The sequence below is a fragment of the Myxocyprinus asiaticus genome, chromosome 1 (genome assembly GCF_019703515.2).
Source record: "Myxocyprinus asiaticus isolate MX2 ecotype Aquarium Trade chromosome 1, UBuf_Myxa_2, whole genome shotgun sequence".
Taxonomy (NCBI): domain Eukaryota; kingdom Metazoa; phylum Chordata; class Actinopteri; order Cypriniformes; family Catostomidae; genus Myxocyprinus; species Myxocyprinus asiaticus.
In genome coordinates this window covers 37,723,816-37,739,115 of record NC_059344.1, presented here as the reverse complement: position 1 = coordinate 37,739,115, position 15,300 = coordinate 37,723,816, and the positions used below count along the sequence as shown (strand labels likewise).

At 37.6% G+C, this 15,300-nt stretch overlaps 1 protein-coding gene across 7 annotated transcripts in view; it reads right to left on the bottom strand.

Annotated features, from left to right (window-relative positions):
• The window catches only part of LOC127440018 (diacylglycerol kinase zeta-like), a 111,050-nt gene that overhangs the window by 5,109 nt on the left and 90,641 nt on the right, over positions 1-15,300 (bottom strand). For all 7 annotated transcript variants that reach the window (XM_051696860.1, XM_051696418.1, XM_051696563.1 and 4 more), the window contains 6 exons: positions 14,367-14,423; positions 5,961-5,995; positions 4,363-4,415; positions 3,076-3,196; positions 2,556-2,592; positions 2,179-2,278 (listed from right to left, as the gene is read on the bottom strand). In XM_051696860.1, coding sequence (XP_051552820.1) covers positions 2,179-2,278; positions 2,556-2,592; positions 3,076-3,196; positions 4,363-4,415; positions 5,961-5,995; positions 14,367-14,423 — 403 coding nt within the window. The remainder of the gene's footprint in view (positions 1-2,178; positions 2,279-2,555; positions 2,593-3,075; positions 3,197-4,362; positions 4,416-5,960; positions 5,996-14,366; positions 14,424-15,300) is intronic.

Sequence of the window (15,300 nt, the reverse complement as noted above, 5' to 3'; positions counted from 1 at the left end):
GATCAAAAGGACTGTGAGAATGATTATTATCTACAGGCAAGGATAGATGGATAGACTGTAAAAAAGAAAGCTTTATCACAGGGCAATGAAGGATGAGTCACTCTATCCTGGATGATATAATATTATTCTGGATTGCACGAAACAGAGAGCAGAGGTTCCTTGTGCTTGATGGAAACAGAGGGGGAAAAGAGTAGAAAAGTGCTGATGAAGCAGTGCTGTTAAACAGATCAGACCACAGTCCAGAAAAATGGTACAGCTAAATCAGGTCATGTTAAGATTGTGTCTGTCAGTCTCAAAAATGGAGGGCAGATAAAAATGAGCAGACATCCTCCACAGAGAGAATCGCTCTCTCTTTATGCTCTCAGACTGGTGACTTTATATATTTAGTCTTCCTTAACAGCACTAGAGTGCACTGATTATGACAGACTAGAGCCCAATTTCACACAGGAGACTGCATCAGCACTGTCTCACACATTTAACATATGGGAGTTGGTTAAAGACTGTTTGACTTCTGTGAGGCATAGAGTCAAATCTTACAGTACACTTAGGCCCAGTGATGCAAAGGGACAAAACTACAGAGAAAGACAAAGAGAAGAAAGAGAAAGCAGAGTAGTGCTAAGATTTATAGTCACAAATGAGATTTTTGTACAAAGGAAATCATTCCCTTACAGATCTCTTCAAAAAAGTAGTTTTTAAATGGATTTTTCTTCTGAAGAGTGGTAGTAGTTAAGAGTCTAGTGTGTCTACAGCTGTGTGTAATTTTGTGGTACACCAATCAGAAGGGCTGCAGGAGAGCTTGAGTGTCTTGGCAGGCTCTGTGGAGGTGACGTGGAGGGAAGAATGGCTCCTTGTTTCATGTGCAGGTCTTAGTCAGCATTGACTCACGGAGCAGTTGAGAACAGCCAAATGAGACAGATCCAAAAGCCACAAACATTGACATCGTGCCAGTTTGGCATCAGTATGCATTTAGGGCTCACCACAATTATCCCTTCTGAAATTCCCATACCATTTACAAAGAACGGATGAACTTCTGAAAGGATGTGTATGTCTATATCATTAAGAGATATGACATTGTGTTTTCTTTTTTCAGGTATAACCCATAGGCCCGCTTTAGACCTGGTATTAAAGGTGCTGTAAGTGATTTTAGCCATTCTGGAACTTCCACCAGACTTAGCTGTTGATTAGCCATGCCCCCTATGTCCAAAACCCCACACTCCAAAGACATTTAATACCTTTGCATTAGAGCAGATGGAGGGCAGGGAGTCGCCCTGAGGGATTCACCGTCTGACAATGAGCGTTTCGTGGGAGCAGGACACTATACAGACACTTATACGAGCATATATGGGCTGTCCTGTGAACGCACACAATGACTGACAGGCAGAAGCGTTCTTTTTGGCTAAACAAACGATCTGACCGCGGCCCGCAGACATCTTTTTCAGAGACAGGTGTGATATTTTATGGTACATATTTCAATGATAATGTATCTGACAGGTAATAAGGAAGTTTTCTACATTTTATTTAATAAAATTAAAAAATAAAACAGCACATTTAACATGCGCTTTGGGAAATCTGATCACAAGTGGAAAGGTGAGACACATCACTGTCTACACCTGGTTGTAATATGCGTGTCTTTTGAACACTTGAGTTCAGATTTAAAGGAAAGAGTCTCTGATTTCATGATGACATACATCAATCACTATATCACTGTATTTCTGCAGAACAGAATGTAGCCCCCGCCCCCCCCCAAAAAAAACACCAGGCATACTGAAGAATTTTCGTAAAGTTCCTGTGCATGTACTGTATGTTCAAAACCACACATAACCAAAAAAGCTTAAAAGTCTTGTTTTAGAGCAGATTTTGATTGACAGGTGAGTGGGTGTTACTTCGCTGCTGAACATTTTCACAACAAGCTCAATGTGGTTGACATAACCAAATCTCAAAATGTTTTGGACCCTGTTTACACTTGTCTTTAGCATTGTCCCGTTTCAAATGGACCACATAAAACACATCTTACTACCAGGTAAATTGGGGCCATAGAATTCTTAGATTCGTAGGGGGCCATAGGATTCTTACTGGGCCACAGTTCCAGTAAGGTAACCTCTATAAACTTTAACCATCCAAACTAAGTCCAAACATGTATAAATATGTGGAACTGTCTCCTATACATCTCCATTTCACCTGCAAGTCTGTCTTCATGAGCGATGCTCCCGCCTCCACCAGGTAATGACAGATGGTCCTATGACACAACGAGGCCGCTGTGTGCAACACTGTCTCTCCACTGAAAGAGACAGCAAACAGGAAGAGAGAGACCAGAATATAAGTGAGAAGGGAGAGAAGAAAAACACATGACAAGACAAGGAATAAACAGACTGTCTGTCAAGAGAGATAAAAATGAAACACATACAGTGAGTACAGAAAGAGCTTGGGCTTTTGAGTGAGCCAGTCCTGATTACAATACCATAATACAAAAGATTGAACTTGTACTGCCATCAACAATAAAATTAACACATGACATCAGTGTGTAAGTGCATTGAAAATTATAGAACAGTCCTCACTTTTCTCTCTCTGTTATATCCAGGATATCGACGGGTGCTGCGGAGAGAAGAAAAAAAAAAAACCTATAAAAATCAAACTTTGCAACTGCACTAAAGCATGTGCCCTAAGGTCATGGTGTGATGTTTAATGAAGAGCTGTAAAAAGCTTGCGTGGGAGAGAGAGTTGACCTGCTACACTACCCTCCGCCCTACCCCCCACCCCCCAATACGCACACACAGTATAAAAACAGAAGCACATGTTTGAAAAGTTTGTACATACAAAAAAAAAAAAAAAAACAGAACATCATGCACATGTACAGCATTTTACTTTACTTATATTTAAAAATTGTGAGAGACTGCTGACAGTGAGCGTTTTACTTTATTCCTTCAAAGATCTAATACACTCCAAGCAGCTTTTACATTGATCTATCTACTAAAAGAACATAAGAGGTATACAGGCAGTGAAACTACACAAAGACATCAAACCTACGCTAGCAGTGTTTGAGAGATGCTTCAGAGATAGTATATATGTTCACTTTACCATTATCAATGATGTATCTGACGATCTCCTTGCTGCCCACCTCCACAGCGTAGTGCAGTAGGGTGCGGCCCACAGAGTCCTGCGCACACAGGTCTGCCCCCTTCTTATGCAGCTCCTTCAACTGCAGAAAAAAGCTGCCAGTTAAACACACAAGAACCAATATAAATACTTCCCAAACAACAGCAAACCAAAGAGCGCAAAAATATAATTACAAGAAGCCACACTGTATTCATGATTTATTGAAGAAATGCCAATAAAAGCAGTGATTTTCACATAGTTATTCAAACGGAATCCAGCGATGGACCCAGCTGAGGTAAGGAGAAAAGCTCAAGTTTTTCTAGAAGCTGATAGCAAATGTGCCAGTTCTAAGGACCCTTGAATGTGATCAAGGCCAAAATCTGTGAGAAACTCGCCAGGATTCTTTCATTCACCAGAATTTGGCATCAAAACAAAGACTGGCATTATCACAAAGTTCATTGAGTTTAGACACACTTGTATCATCACACAGGTTTTTTATTCACCAGGTTTCAGGTTGAAGAATGCGTTGAGAGGAAAGAGGAAACACCTCTTACACACCAGACAGAGGAATATTTGTGTTCCATAATCTGCTTATTACAGACACACCTGTCTATCTGCAAGTTTTGCACCTTTCATGTCAGTTTAAATGTCAGAATTGACCGTTTGTTGTTCCATGGTGCAGCTGTAAGTTACTGTGAGATGCTTCATTTAATGCAGATGATTTATGAGTCACACTGGGACAGGTAAAGGATGCTGTGCACATCACTACCCATAGCAATATGCCAAACATCCTCAATATGTGAAATATGCCCTCTCTCTTCTCTCTATTGAAGCATTATGTCCAGGAACAGGCTTGGAGCTTTGGGTGTAGGAGATTTTCATTCTGTATAAAAGTCTGTTTGGTTACCACAGAAACCAAGAACGAGTGAAAGGTCAAGTGAATATGCAGGATCATTTATAAGGTTCCGCCTCTGCTCTGCAAGATACTTGACATTTAATGGTGAGGTCAGTGCTGTGTTGGAGAGGACAAAATATCCTTTAGGCTGAGTGAGAGCGTTTACTAAAAGCACACAATTTGCTTGCATACTAAATCACTGCAGTTTGTACTTTAAGAGCTAAAACAAAGCATCTGACATGTATTTGCTACCTTCTCAAACTGTCGAAAAGTCCTTGCAAGCGTTTTGCTAAGAAACAAAATCCATAAAATCGAGACAGAAAATGAGAGGTTGCTGTGTTTATGTGCTTAATATATTCATATAATGCTCTTACCTTCTGATGGTCCTTCTTCTTCACACAATCGATCAGAGTGTCTGCTGATATGGCTAAACAAACAAAACAGTAAACAATATACACTGTTAAAGGAGTATAATTTTTGGAAACAGTTTGCAATAAAGTTGTAATTGTTAACTTATACATTAGTTAACACAATAGTTATCATTAACTTTATCACTAACGCTATCAAATGATGTTTTTCTCTTTTCAAGTGACTGTGTTAATTGTTTTCCTCAATTCTGATTCAGTCTCCCCAGTTTTCATTCAATTTACTGTGTAATTAAGCAATTTCCTTTACAAAAAATAAATATAACTATGATAAATATGCTTTAAAATGTCACTCTTCATTCCAGCCCACGTAAGAATATAAGTTCTGCTAATGAGAATATTTAGCCAAAATTCCTATGGTAATTTCTGCAAAGCTTTTCTGAGTGAGTAGCCAAGGGGGGCGGAACTTAGAGAAGGGTCAATTTTAAGAACATCTGTAGTTGCGATATCAATAATTTTCAGATAATGAGCAAACACTGCAGTTGCAATACCCTTATGAAAACTGATGACCCTATAACTACTTAAAAGTATTTTTATTCAAAAACTGCCTGCATGCATAAATGTCTTATGCATTTTTGTTCAATATTCAGTTATTCATATTCAGAGTTACACAAGAAGATGTTCTGTTTATTAAATGCTTTTGGGGGTGACAGTTAAAAAGGGAGTAAAAATTCAATTTTAATTACAGGTGTTAATCACATTAGCTGGTGCTGGCTCTGAGGGTTCAGTCTTAATACGCTAAATCTGTGTTCAAAGCTTTGCAATGCCCTTTGTAGATTTTCCTTCCTAATCCAGCAATCTTGCATATTCCTTCATAAACCAGGAGAGGTAAAATATGAAAGCACCCAGCTGGGATACTGGGCTAACATGCGATGCAGAGCATACCGCAATGCTAAATCTACGCCTGTGTCTAAAGATATGCCCGTTCCAATCCTTCTCTCAGAACTCGGCTGCTCTCTGGAGTTGAAGAGCTTTTTTTTTTTTTTTTGTCTTGAGTAAGCGTGCTCAAGGCCAAATCAGGTTTTGGAAATGCGTTCCTTCTCTGCTCATGCCAGGGAGCTTTGGAGCTAGCGCTGAATTCGAATGTGGATCAGTGTGAGTGATGATAACCTGCTCTGCCTCGCTGCGTCTCACAGATTGCGAGACGGCCCTTTATTAGAAACTCTCTTCCTCCCCTGCTAGCGTCTAGAGAGTGGAAAAACACAGAAGCCTTTGCAAATGCCCTCTTCTGACAGACGGCAGTTTGTTGAAAAGGAAAAAGAACGGAACCAATGGGCATTTAGCACCCCGCTACCACCTTCTATGAAAAGTAATGATTTACTGAGCTCGGTTTCCCTTAAGAGCTGCTGCTCCTCCTGTACATGCTGCAGCCCTGATCTCCCACTCGCAGAGGGATCAGAGACCTGAGATTCATCCAGGACACAGGACCTTAGGACTCAGACTAGCTTTAACACTTTCTCATGGAGAAAGACTCAAATTAGGATCTCGCTGTGTTCATTCTTGTGAAGAGCTGAAAGTGAATCTAGAGCACTACTTAAATTCCTTACCGGAGTTTGCATTGCTCTGGGTGCTCTTCTCAAACCTGTAAGAGATGTGAAACAGTGGGTAAAAAAAACATATTAAATGTAACACTCTTTTAATGTATTATTTGTGATTTTGAGAAAACTTTTCATAGTTTGAAATATTTTAAGAAACAAAATAAAAAGACAGAAGCTTTATGTTCCTCTTTGTCAAAATATCTATTGTATTTGTGCAAGTTTGTTTAGTGTCATCATCATACATTATTTTACATTTTTACATTTTATTTCTGTTTATCACATTTAGTGTTCATCTTGGTGGTTTTCTTACGTGCAGTATTCCCTGTCTTGTAATGTACAGTATACTGTATATGTGCAATAAAAAATAAATAAAAAAAAGTTGTGAAACATACCTCTGAAATGAGTACTACAATTCAAATCGTTCCAATTCAAAACCATCAGACACAAATCTGTAGGACCTCAACACAGCATGTTTCTGATACTAAAATTATTTATTCACACATTGAAACCCATTCATCTTAACATCCATGATCTCCAAGTGTTTCCCCCCATTGTTCAGGATGTCCCAATGATCTTTGTCTCAAAACAAAAGAGTTGAGGTACAGTAACACGCACTTTGATCATGTTCATGACTGTTCATTAATTGTGGCAGGGTCCCTGGCCAGTATAGTGTCAACCTGACTATACTATAAACATAGCATCTCTAGCTAAAAAAAACACTCTTTTTTTTGTCAATCACAACATTCTACATTTATTCTCATTTATTCTTATTATCTCAGAGATGAACTCAGCAATTGCATGTAATTAATTTATAATAATGCATCTAATGAGCTTTATGATATTCCTCTCTCACAGCATGAGATGAATGAAGACGAAGCCCAAACTCAATTAATGTCACTGTCAGTGCTGCCTTTGTGGCTGTACAATCTGTGTCATGATCATGACATTGCTGACACCATACCTCCTCTGTTTCTTCCCCTGCCATACCTCCATCTGACTTGAGCATTTTCTTTGAGTTCTCACCAGAATGAATATTTGATCAAAGAGCTGGAGTGTATTGACAGAAATCAGTGTGTGTCACCCAGCCCACACTATGAAGACGGAGACATTAAGAGATAGGTGGAGCACAGGGGCCTGGATTCTTAACTTTGCTAAGAACAGCAATCTCAGTGCAAGGAGAGGCAGTGGGTTTCAAAAGTCTGTGCCCATATTGAAAATCTGGGATTCAAATTGTGATTAAAAGGTGTACTTAGTCTTTTTTTTTTTCCTCATTTAAAAAGTTTTATTTCTAAAGAAATGAACAGTAATTTTGAAACATATGTATACAATCATGACCACTCATTTGAGATGAAGAGTTCAGTCATATCAGTAACCTCATAAAAGCTATTTTATTCTACATAGAGTAGGGGTGTCTCATGGGGGCAGCCATGTTAGAATCACACAACCAGCTGAATACTACTCGCTTAATCTCAGTAACTGTCTTGTTACTGGACACTTTCATTTAATTTAATTCATGGATTAAATTAATCCTGGTTTACTGTGCATAGTGACTTTCTACAATGGCATCTGTAACTGAAAACTACTGTGTTTGAATGATGCAGCATCCAGACATTAATTGTCAGTGTAGCCATACTTTGACATACTTCAAAAAAATAACTGAGTGCACCTTTAAACCTGGAAATAAACAGAAAGTTTTAAGATTATGAGAAAATGTGAAATAAACCACTTACATGAATAAACATTATGCGGCACTATTTTTAGGTAACTAATCAAATAAGCAAATACGTTACGTTGACCATGTTCCTTTGTATGAAAGGTCAGATTCCCTTGTTTCCATTGAAACCAGGGACTAAAACCGTTTTTCATTTCGATTCGTTCTGAGCAAAAACAGTATTTTTTTCTTTTCAGTCTCAGTGTTCCGCTGCCTCTTTAACAAATGGTAACAAGTTAGAACTAAATAAACGAACAGTTAATAATGTTCTTTTTAAAATGACAGTACTTTGTGCTAAGTGTGGGTGATGTCAGTTGCAGTGTTTTCAGATCTCACAATAAAAACAAGGGACCTGGTCTTGAAAAACAAGCTCAAAATAAGAGACTTGCCTCACCCAAAATAAGCAAAAATAGGTGATTACATTTTTTCCCATGTGGGGGAATTTTCAGGATAGAAATCACCACAGGCATAGTATACAGTAGCCTATATAAAGTAACATCTTTTCAATAAATGAATTCTTAATATTAACTACTGTATATCCCCATAAATATTTCAAATATTCATTTGGCCACCTAAAATCAATATAACTGCCTAAATCTCTCTCTCCTGCATGCATGCACACTCTGTGTGGGTGCATTTGGACTAAACATCACATTTTGCAGGCTGAATGTTTAAAAAAACAAATATATATATATATCTATCGTTTATTTATTCTTTTTTTTTTTCACTAGCGGTTTCCTTCAGAATCAAAGTGCATGCGTATTTTCTACTAAAAAGAGAGAAGCCTCATTTTTTCCAGGCAACAGAAAGTGGTGTAACTCACCACTAATATTAATTTAGTAATATAATAATAACTTATAACAATTTACTATGATAAACCATTTGGTCTTTGGTATCATGAAAAAAATTATCGGAACAAAATTAACCGGTTATTAAACGGTTACCAGCATTTAAAAATAATGTTTTCACTCCGGAACAACTGAAAGGGATTTCTTTCCCATTTTTGGTTACATTCTGCAAAACAGTGTGTTTATTTTCGTTCCTTGAACCGTTTTTAGTCCCTGGTTGAAACACACAGGATGCTCTTTGGGACATCTTCAAATCATGCTGAATAACATCAGATTTTACACAACCTGAGGAGTCCATGCCAGCTCAAGTGAATGCTGTCATCAAAGCAAAAGGGGTACATACCAAATATTTAAAAAAATTCTAAAATTAATTTAACTCAAATTGTTATGCTAATGATACAATTTGTAATGAAAACTATATTTAATAACACAAGCGGAAAAGTCTGTAAGTGGACCTTTGAACCCCACTGTATAATACGCAAATGGCTCCTATAAAGAGAGCCAATAAGATCTTGCAGACCTTGATTAAATTGTACAAACATGAGACACTTATGTGTAGGCACATGCAAAGACATTTTTAGAGGCCTTCTTACTTTACTAGACATTTAGCTTAATGAGTTACTAAACAGCATGGAAGTATGGAAAGATAAATGGTGTATCTATCTAATATCAAAGTTAACAGTAAAGCTTTTTTTGGTAAATAATAATGAAGTGCACTCCTTTCCCAGAGAGTCAGAGGGGTTGTATCAGCTGAAGAACAACAAACCTGTTTCACCTCAAACACTGGCTCAGATGAATACAGAGAGAGAGAGAGAGCGAATGAAAGGTAAAGGGGTTCACTAACACATGAGCCAATGCTACCAATACTGTTCCATTCTGATTTATCTATGTGTGTGTGTGAGCTAGTGCCAGTCACAAATGCCTCGCTCAGGAATCTGAGTGTGTCTTATAATTAAAAGCAGTTCACAGACTCATAAATCTGGGCTGACTCTGACATGTCTTGGCTGCATGCACAGGCACACGCGTGCACACACACACACACCTTTTCTGTAATATCTGCATGTCTTCTCTGCTGAACCTCAGCCGTGAAGCTAATGAAGTTTGCTCAGGTAAGTGGATTTCAAACCCCTGAAACCACAAGCTGCAACTCTCAGCTATCAAAAACCATCTCTATCTATCATACTTTAACTTCCCATATAGCCATCTCTGTCATACCAAATAATTTCAAAATACCCTGATGTGCTACCTCTGGTCAGCCATGGGAAATGTCTGAGTAATGCACAGTAGAGTCATTTCTGATTATATCTTTGCCTATGTGACCCGAGTTCACAGCAGCACCACAGTAACATCATCTTAATGGGGTGAGAAAAACACAATTTCAAATAAAATACAATTTCAGGACCACCTCAAGTAGGATCACATCAATAAGTTACACTTATTAAAGTACTAGAGACCCATATTTATCTTTAGCCATATCCATTTAGCTGAGAAACAGCCTACTACACCTCAAAAGTAAAAAGACTATATATCTTGCAGCTGGGTTGGGGCCAGGCATCTCTGACTCACATTACAGAGCAAGATGAGGAAAGATGTCATAATGTCACTCAGGCCTTTCTGTATTACTAGAGCCTATATGCACCCAATTAGATCAACTTGATAACTGTAACTTAAATCAGGGCAACTGCAACTAACCATCATGCCCTGGAGAAAAGGCTGGTAGTGATTTATTCCCCCAGCCTGACACGGTTGTGCAATATTCAGAATCGAATGGAGAATGCCAATTCAATTCCTAAATTTGGATTGAATTTGAATTGAGGTAGCAAAAAGGATGTAGAAATGCAATTTGAACATAAGAAAGTAGAATTAAAATGGGATGAAATTCACAGAAATTCATATGACTCTTTTTTAACTACATTTTTTAATAATACATTAAATTTTTCAGTATAAAATGAAACATGTTATCATATTTCCAGAAACATTACACTGTAAAAACAAATGCTTAGATTAAGTAAACAAAACTGAAAAGAACATGGAAAGATTTACTTGATTATTGTAGGTTTTTCTTTCTTTTTGTTTTTTTTCTCCAGTTTGGAAACTTTCAGGAGCACAAGTAATACATCTCAATGCAGCTTTTTAATTACAACATACTTAGATTAAGTTGAACCAACAAGCACAGCAGAGAGTTGGATTAATGCATTTATTTGAGCTCAAATTGGCCTAAACAAAATGTAAGTTCAAAACATAAGTTCAGTCCCATTTACCCTCTTCCCAGCATGCACTGGGACGTGAATAATATGGTTGCATTGTTTTGCCTTTGGCATGGTTTATTTATATTGTTAATTTTGTTGCCATGGTAGGTAATTGGCTGTTTTGCGATGTCAGGATGAGTTTGTTTCTCTAATAAAATTATCATTATGTTGATTGTTGTCCTTGTCGTGTTTTATGTACCAAGTATCGAGGTCTATGCATGCCATTTTGAAATACTTTAAATTATTTTTTTTTTTAAAAATGTTATAAGTGGTTGTGTGACGAGTAAAAATGTGAAACTGTTGGTTTAATACAGCAAACACATCGCACTCCATGAAATATATGTTTGTAGAAATGTGCATGAGATGCTAAGAATATTCAACAATTTAAAACCATGTAAATAAAGGACTGGGTTGAATTTTTTTGAATTGCAATTCAGTAAATTCCACTTTCTATCATTCCAATTCAACTTCCTGTGGTGTGTGGTCAATTCAATTCAAATTTCAACTCATGAATTGAAACGTTCATTCGGAACTTTTTTATTTTGCACAACCCTGCAGCCTGAAACACATCTGAACCGTTCCATGGTATATAACCCAGACATCAGCTGTAATTACTGACTTTCATCAGCCCACATTAACAACACTGTTTAAAACACACACACACACACACACACACACACACACACACACACACACACACACACACACACACACGAGAGAGAGAGAGAGAGAGAGAGAGAGAGAGAGAGAGAGAGAGAGAGAGAGAGAGAGAGAGAGAGAGAGAGAGAGATATGCACACACTCAACACAAAATTGCTCTCAGCAGCTTTAATGGGGTTATTGAGTTTTTGCTAGTTGTAATAGCTAGTAATTTAGCTCATTTACGTAAGGGGTAGAAATGTGACATTGGGCCAATTATTCAATACGATTCTAGAACCCCCTCATTAGTTTTAGAGAGAAAGAGCAGTTTGAATCCAAACCAGTACAACATTAGTCAGACATCACCAGCTCTCACTTACATTATTGAGCCTGCAAAACAACACACGATTCTAACACTAGTCAATTCACAATAGTTTTATTCAGCTGTACAGATTATGAGCTAAAATGTCCTTTTCTAATCACTACTGAGATTTATGAGCAGTTTTAAAAATAAAAGTATTTTTATAAAACAAAAACATTCTTAATGCAGGGTGGTTGATGGTCCATGCTGTCAATACAATACCATTAGAAGAGACTACAATATATGAAGGTTTTAACGGTCAAAGTTCAGTTCTGTAGGGACCAATCAGGCGTTGGTACCATCGGGATCTCAGCATGATAATGAAGGCTGCAATGTCCCATTAAACTGCCCTCGCTGTACTAGCATATCTGTTCTAGTTTGTTTCTCTTCATCAATATAACCTTTATATTTTCATTATGTTCCCTCCAATTTACCAGCTACAGACACAGAATTAAAGATGGTCTACTTAGCATGTGCGGGAAACACAGGGCTAATTTCTCTCTCTCTTGCGTTGTTATTTATTTTGAGTATCAGATGTGAATCCGTCTCATTGTCTCCTGGGTCGGGCTTTAATTCCATTTCAAAAGACAATACAAATCCCTAATTTATGTATGACAGAAAAACAAGACATCCAATTCAAAATCAAACAACAACAGAAAGCCAATCAATGTCCCTGGGCAAGAAGCTTATTGTTTAATCAAACTTTTTAGCCTGATTTGAGGTACTGATGAGCTATACAATGTAGGGAATAGAGGAGATGGAGGAAATAAACTAAGAATGAATTGGAGCCGGTAAAAGCACTGTTTATTGCATGCATTGCCTGCACTGGTTCAGCATTCAATTCCCTAAAGGATATACTGTATGCATTTCATGCAACAGCGTAAACATGCCCACAAAACCAATGCAGAACACCTGAATCTCTTTCACAGAAAGTGCACTTGACTTCACCACACATCTGGATATTTGTCAGATTATAACGCTCTTCTCCGTCATTTCATCAATATATAATTTTTATTTGATTTTACCTCCATGATCGATAGAAAATGTTCATATCTATTTTGAATAAAATTCAGTTAACCGCCTGCTTTCCTCATGCAATAATAATGCGGTGTTCACAGCGGTGGGCAGTTTTGTGAATAAAGCTGAATCTATAGTGAGCCTTATGTATAGTATATAGAAAGGATGCATGTTTGTGTGGAAAGGAAAATACTGAATCAGATGCAGCTCTATTTCAGCGCTGAATTTTCCTGCTTTAGAGGTGGTTCCGGGTTCAATACAAGTTCAGCTCAATCAACAGCATTTGTAGCATAATGTTGATTACCACAAAAACTAATTTCAACCCGTTCCTCCTTTTCTTTAAAAAAAAATTCCCCCACATGGGAAAAAATGTAATAAAAAAAAAGAGGTTACAGTGATGTACTTACTCAACTTAATTATTTTGGAGGGTTTAAAGGCAGAAATGTGATGCTTATAATTTTATAAAAGCACACATTAATTCATCTGTTAAAACACGTGTATTATTAGAGCTGTAAAATTGTTTAAATCATCGTTTTTAGAGTCATTTTAGGGTTTACGTCGTCATGGCAACGAGTTGTAAAATTGCCTATAACTTTACACAGGAAAGGTTTGTAAGTGATTTTATCGCACTAAAATCATGTTAGCACGCACACTGTTTATGTCTTGCGGCTATACTTTTGAAACAGTGAGTATTTTAACATTTACAGATTGGCCCCCATTCACTTCTCTTGTAAGTGCCTCACAGTAACCCAGATTTGTGCTTTTTTTAAAGTAAAGAGTTTAGATAAATTTTTTTGGTAATCAACATTACACCACAAATGCTGTCAATTGAGCTTAATTTGTATTGAACCCAGAACATTCCTTTAAAGCTGGCAAATTCAGTGCTGAAATAGATCATTTTTGATCATTTTTTGAAATATAATCATTTTTACACTGAAATACCAGCCGCAAAAGTGGCGCAACTGTTAAGTGAATTTGCCCCATAGTGACACTGTACATAAGAGCAGACCCCTTCATAAAATAGACAGGTTTGTAGGCTGTCTCTGTGCTTGTCTAAGCCATGCTAGACCTGTCCAGAATCTCTCTGCAGGAACAAATTGTTTTCCAACAAACAGCAGTCAGAGGAAATGGACGGAACAAGAACCAAATCATGCCAACCAAACTAGAATTGACTAGACAGGGCCAGCACAGACTCAATTAGACCAGACCAGACCAGATCTGACCAGCCCAGACTTTATTATACTCTGATTGTTCTATGTTTCAGCAAAACTTTGCCAGTTTGAGTGTGCTTTGAAGCTGTGTCAGGAAAGACAGCTTGGGCTTAATAAGGAACAGAATAGGCCAGTAAAAATAATAATCTGGACCTGCTGTGCTGGAGTTAATTTCCTCATTGCAGCAATGACACTACTCATAGACCACGATAGGAAGAGCAACAGGCCCCCAGAAACAATATCCTCTGGGACAAAAAGAGCAGAGCTGCTCTTTGAACACTTCTAACACTAATATCTACAGCAGCTCTGAAAAAAGACAATGTAAAAGGTACAGAGATGGGAGGAATACAGAAACAAAGTGGAGGAGAGCTTTGTCTCACCTGCTGGTAGGTTTGAAATCTGCTGCTGTTGTGTTTGAGCGATGAACACCCCTAGCCCTTCAAAAATAAAAAAAATAAAAACAACAACAACAACAAAAGACCAAATTAAATTAAAAAACTAATGTAAATGAATGGGAACATAAGATCAAAATGATGAAGACATGAACATAAACAAAAAATATTTTAACATAAGAGTGATTACAGTGATAACAGACAAAATAAACAGTGTGAATAGAACCGTGTGTTTGAATTGACAGGGTGTCACACTGGTTTCAGTGACATTTTGTGGTTTGGCCTTTGAGAGCATATATGTGCATGTGATGTAATATAACAGACACATTTCACCATGACAAACAGTAGTGATATTATTATCTCAGGTCTGGAGCAATGATTCCTCCCTTCAGGCAGGGTTGTGGCTCCGATGCCACTGGAGCAAACCGGTTCATTACTAATACAATTGTTACATAACACACCACAGACATCTATACTGACAATGCAGTTTCTTTTAGCAAAATTTCCTTTTTTTTTTATAGATCTGAGCTATCACTGACCCTAAAAGAACTTAATAGGTTCCAAAGAGCCTGTCATTAAGTAACACACAAGAGAGTGTGAACCCAGAAGAGCCCTCGCTGCTTTACAGAGCTGATTTCACACAAGGGGGAGATCTGTGATTGTGGTTTCTGACTAGAAAGCAGTCAGGCAGTGATAACCTTACAGTCTTCTGTGCAGTGAAAGCTACTGTAACATTTCAAGACCAGCAGCCTTTTTACATTTTTATCTGTTTCCAGAAATCGGTTCTCTTTAAGGTTGTCAAATTAAAATTCAAAACTCGAATGTTGGTCAAATTTAAGAAAAAGAAAAATGCACATTCTAAATGGAAAACTGTGCATTCGAACTTCAGATGTGTGGCAAGCACTGATGATGACTTAAGCTG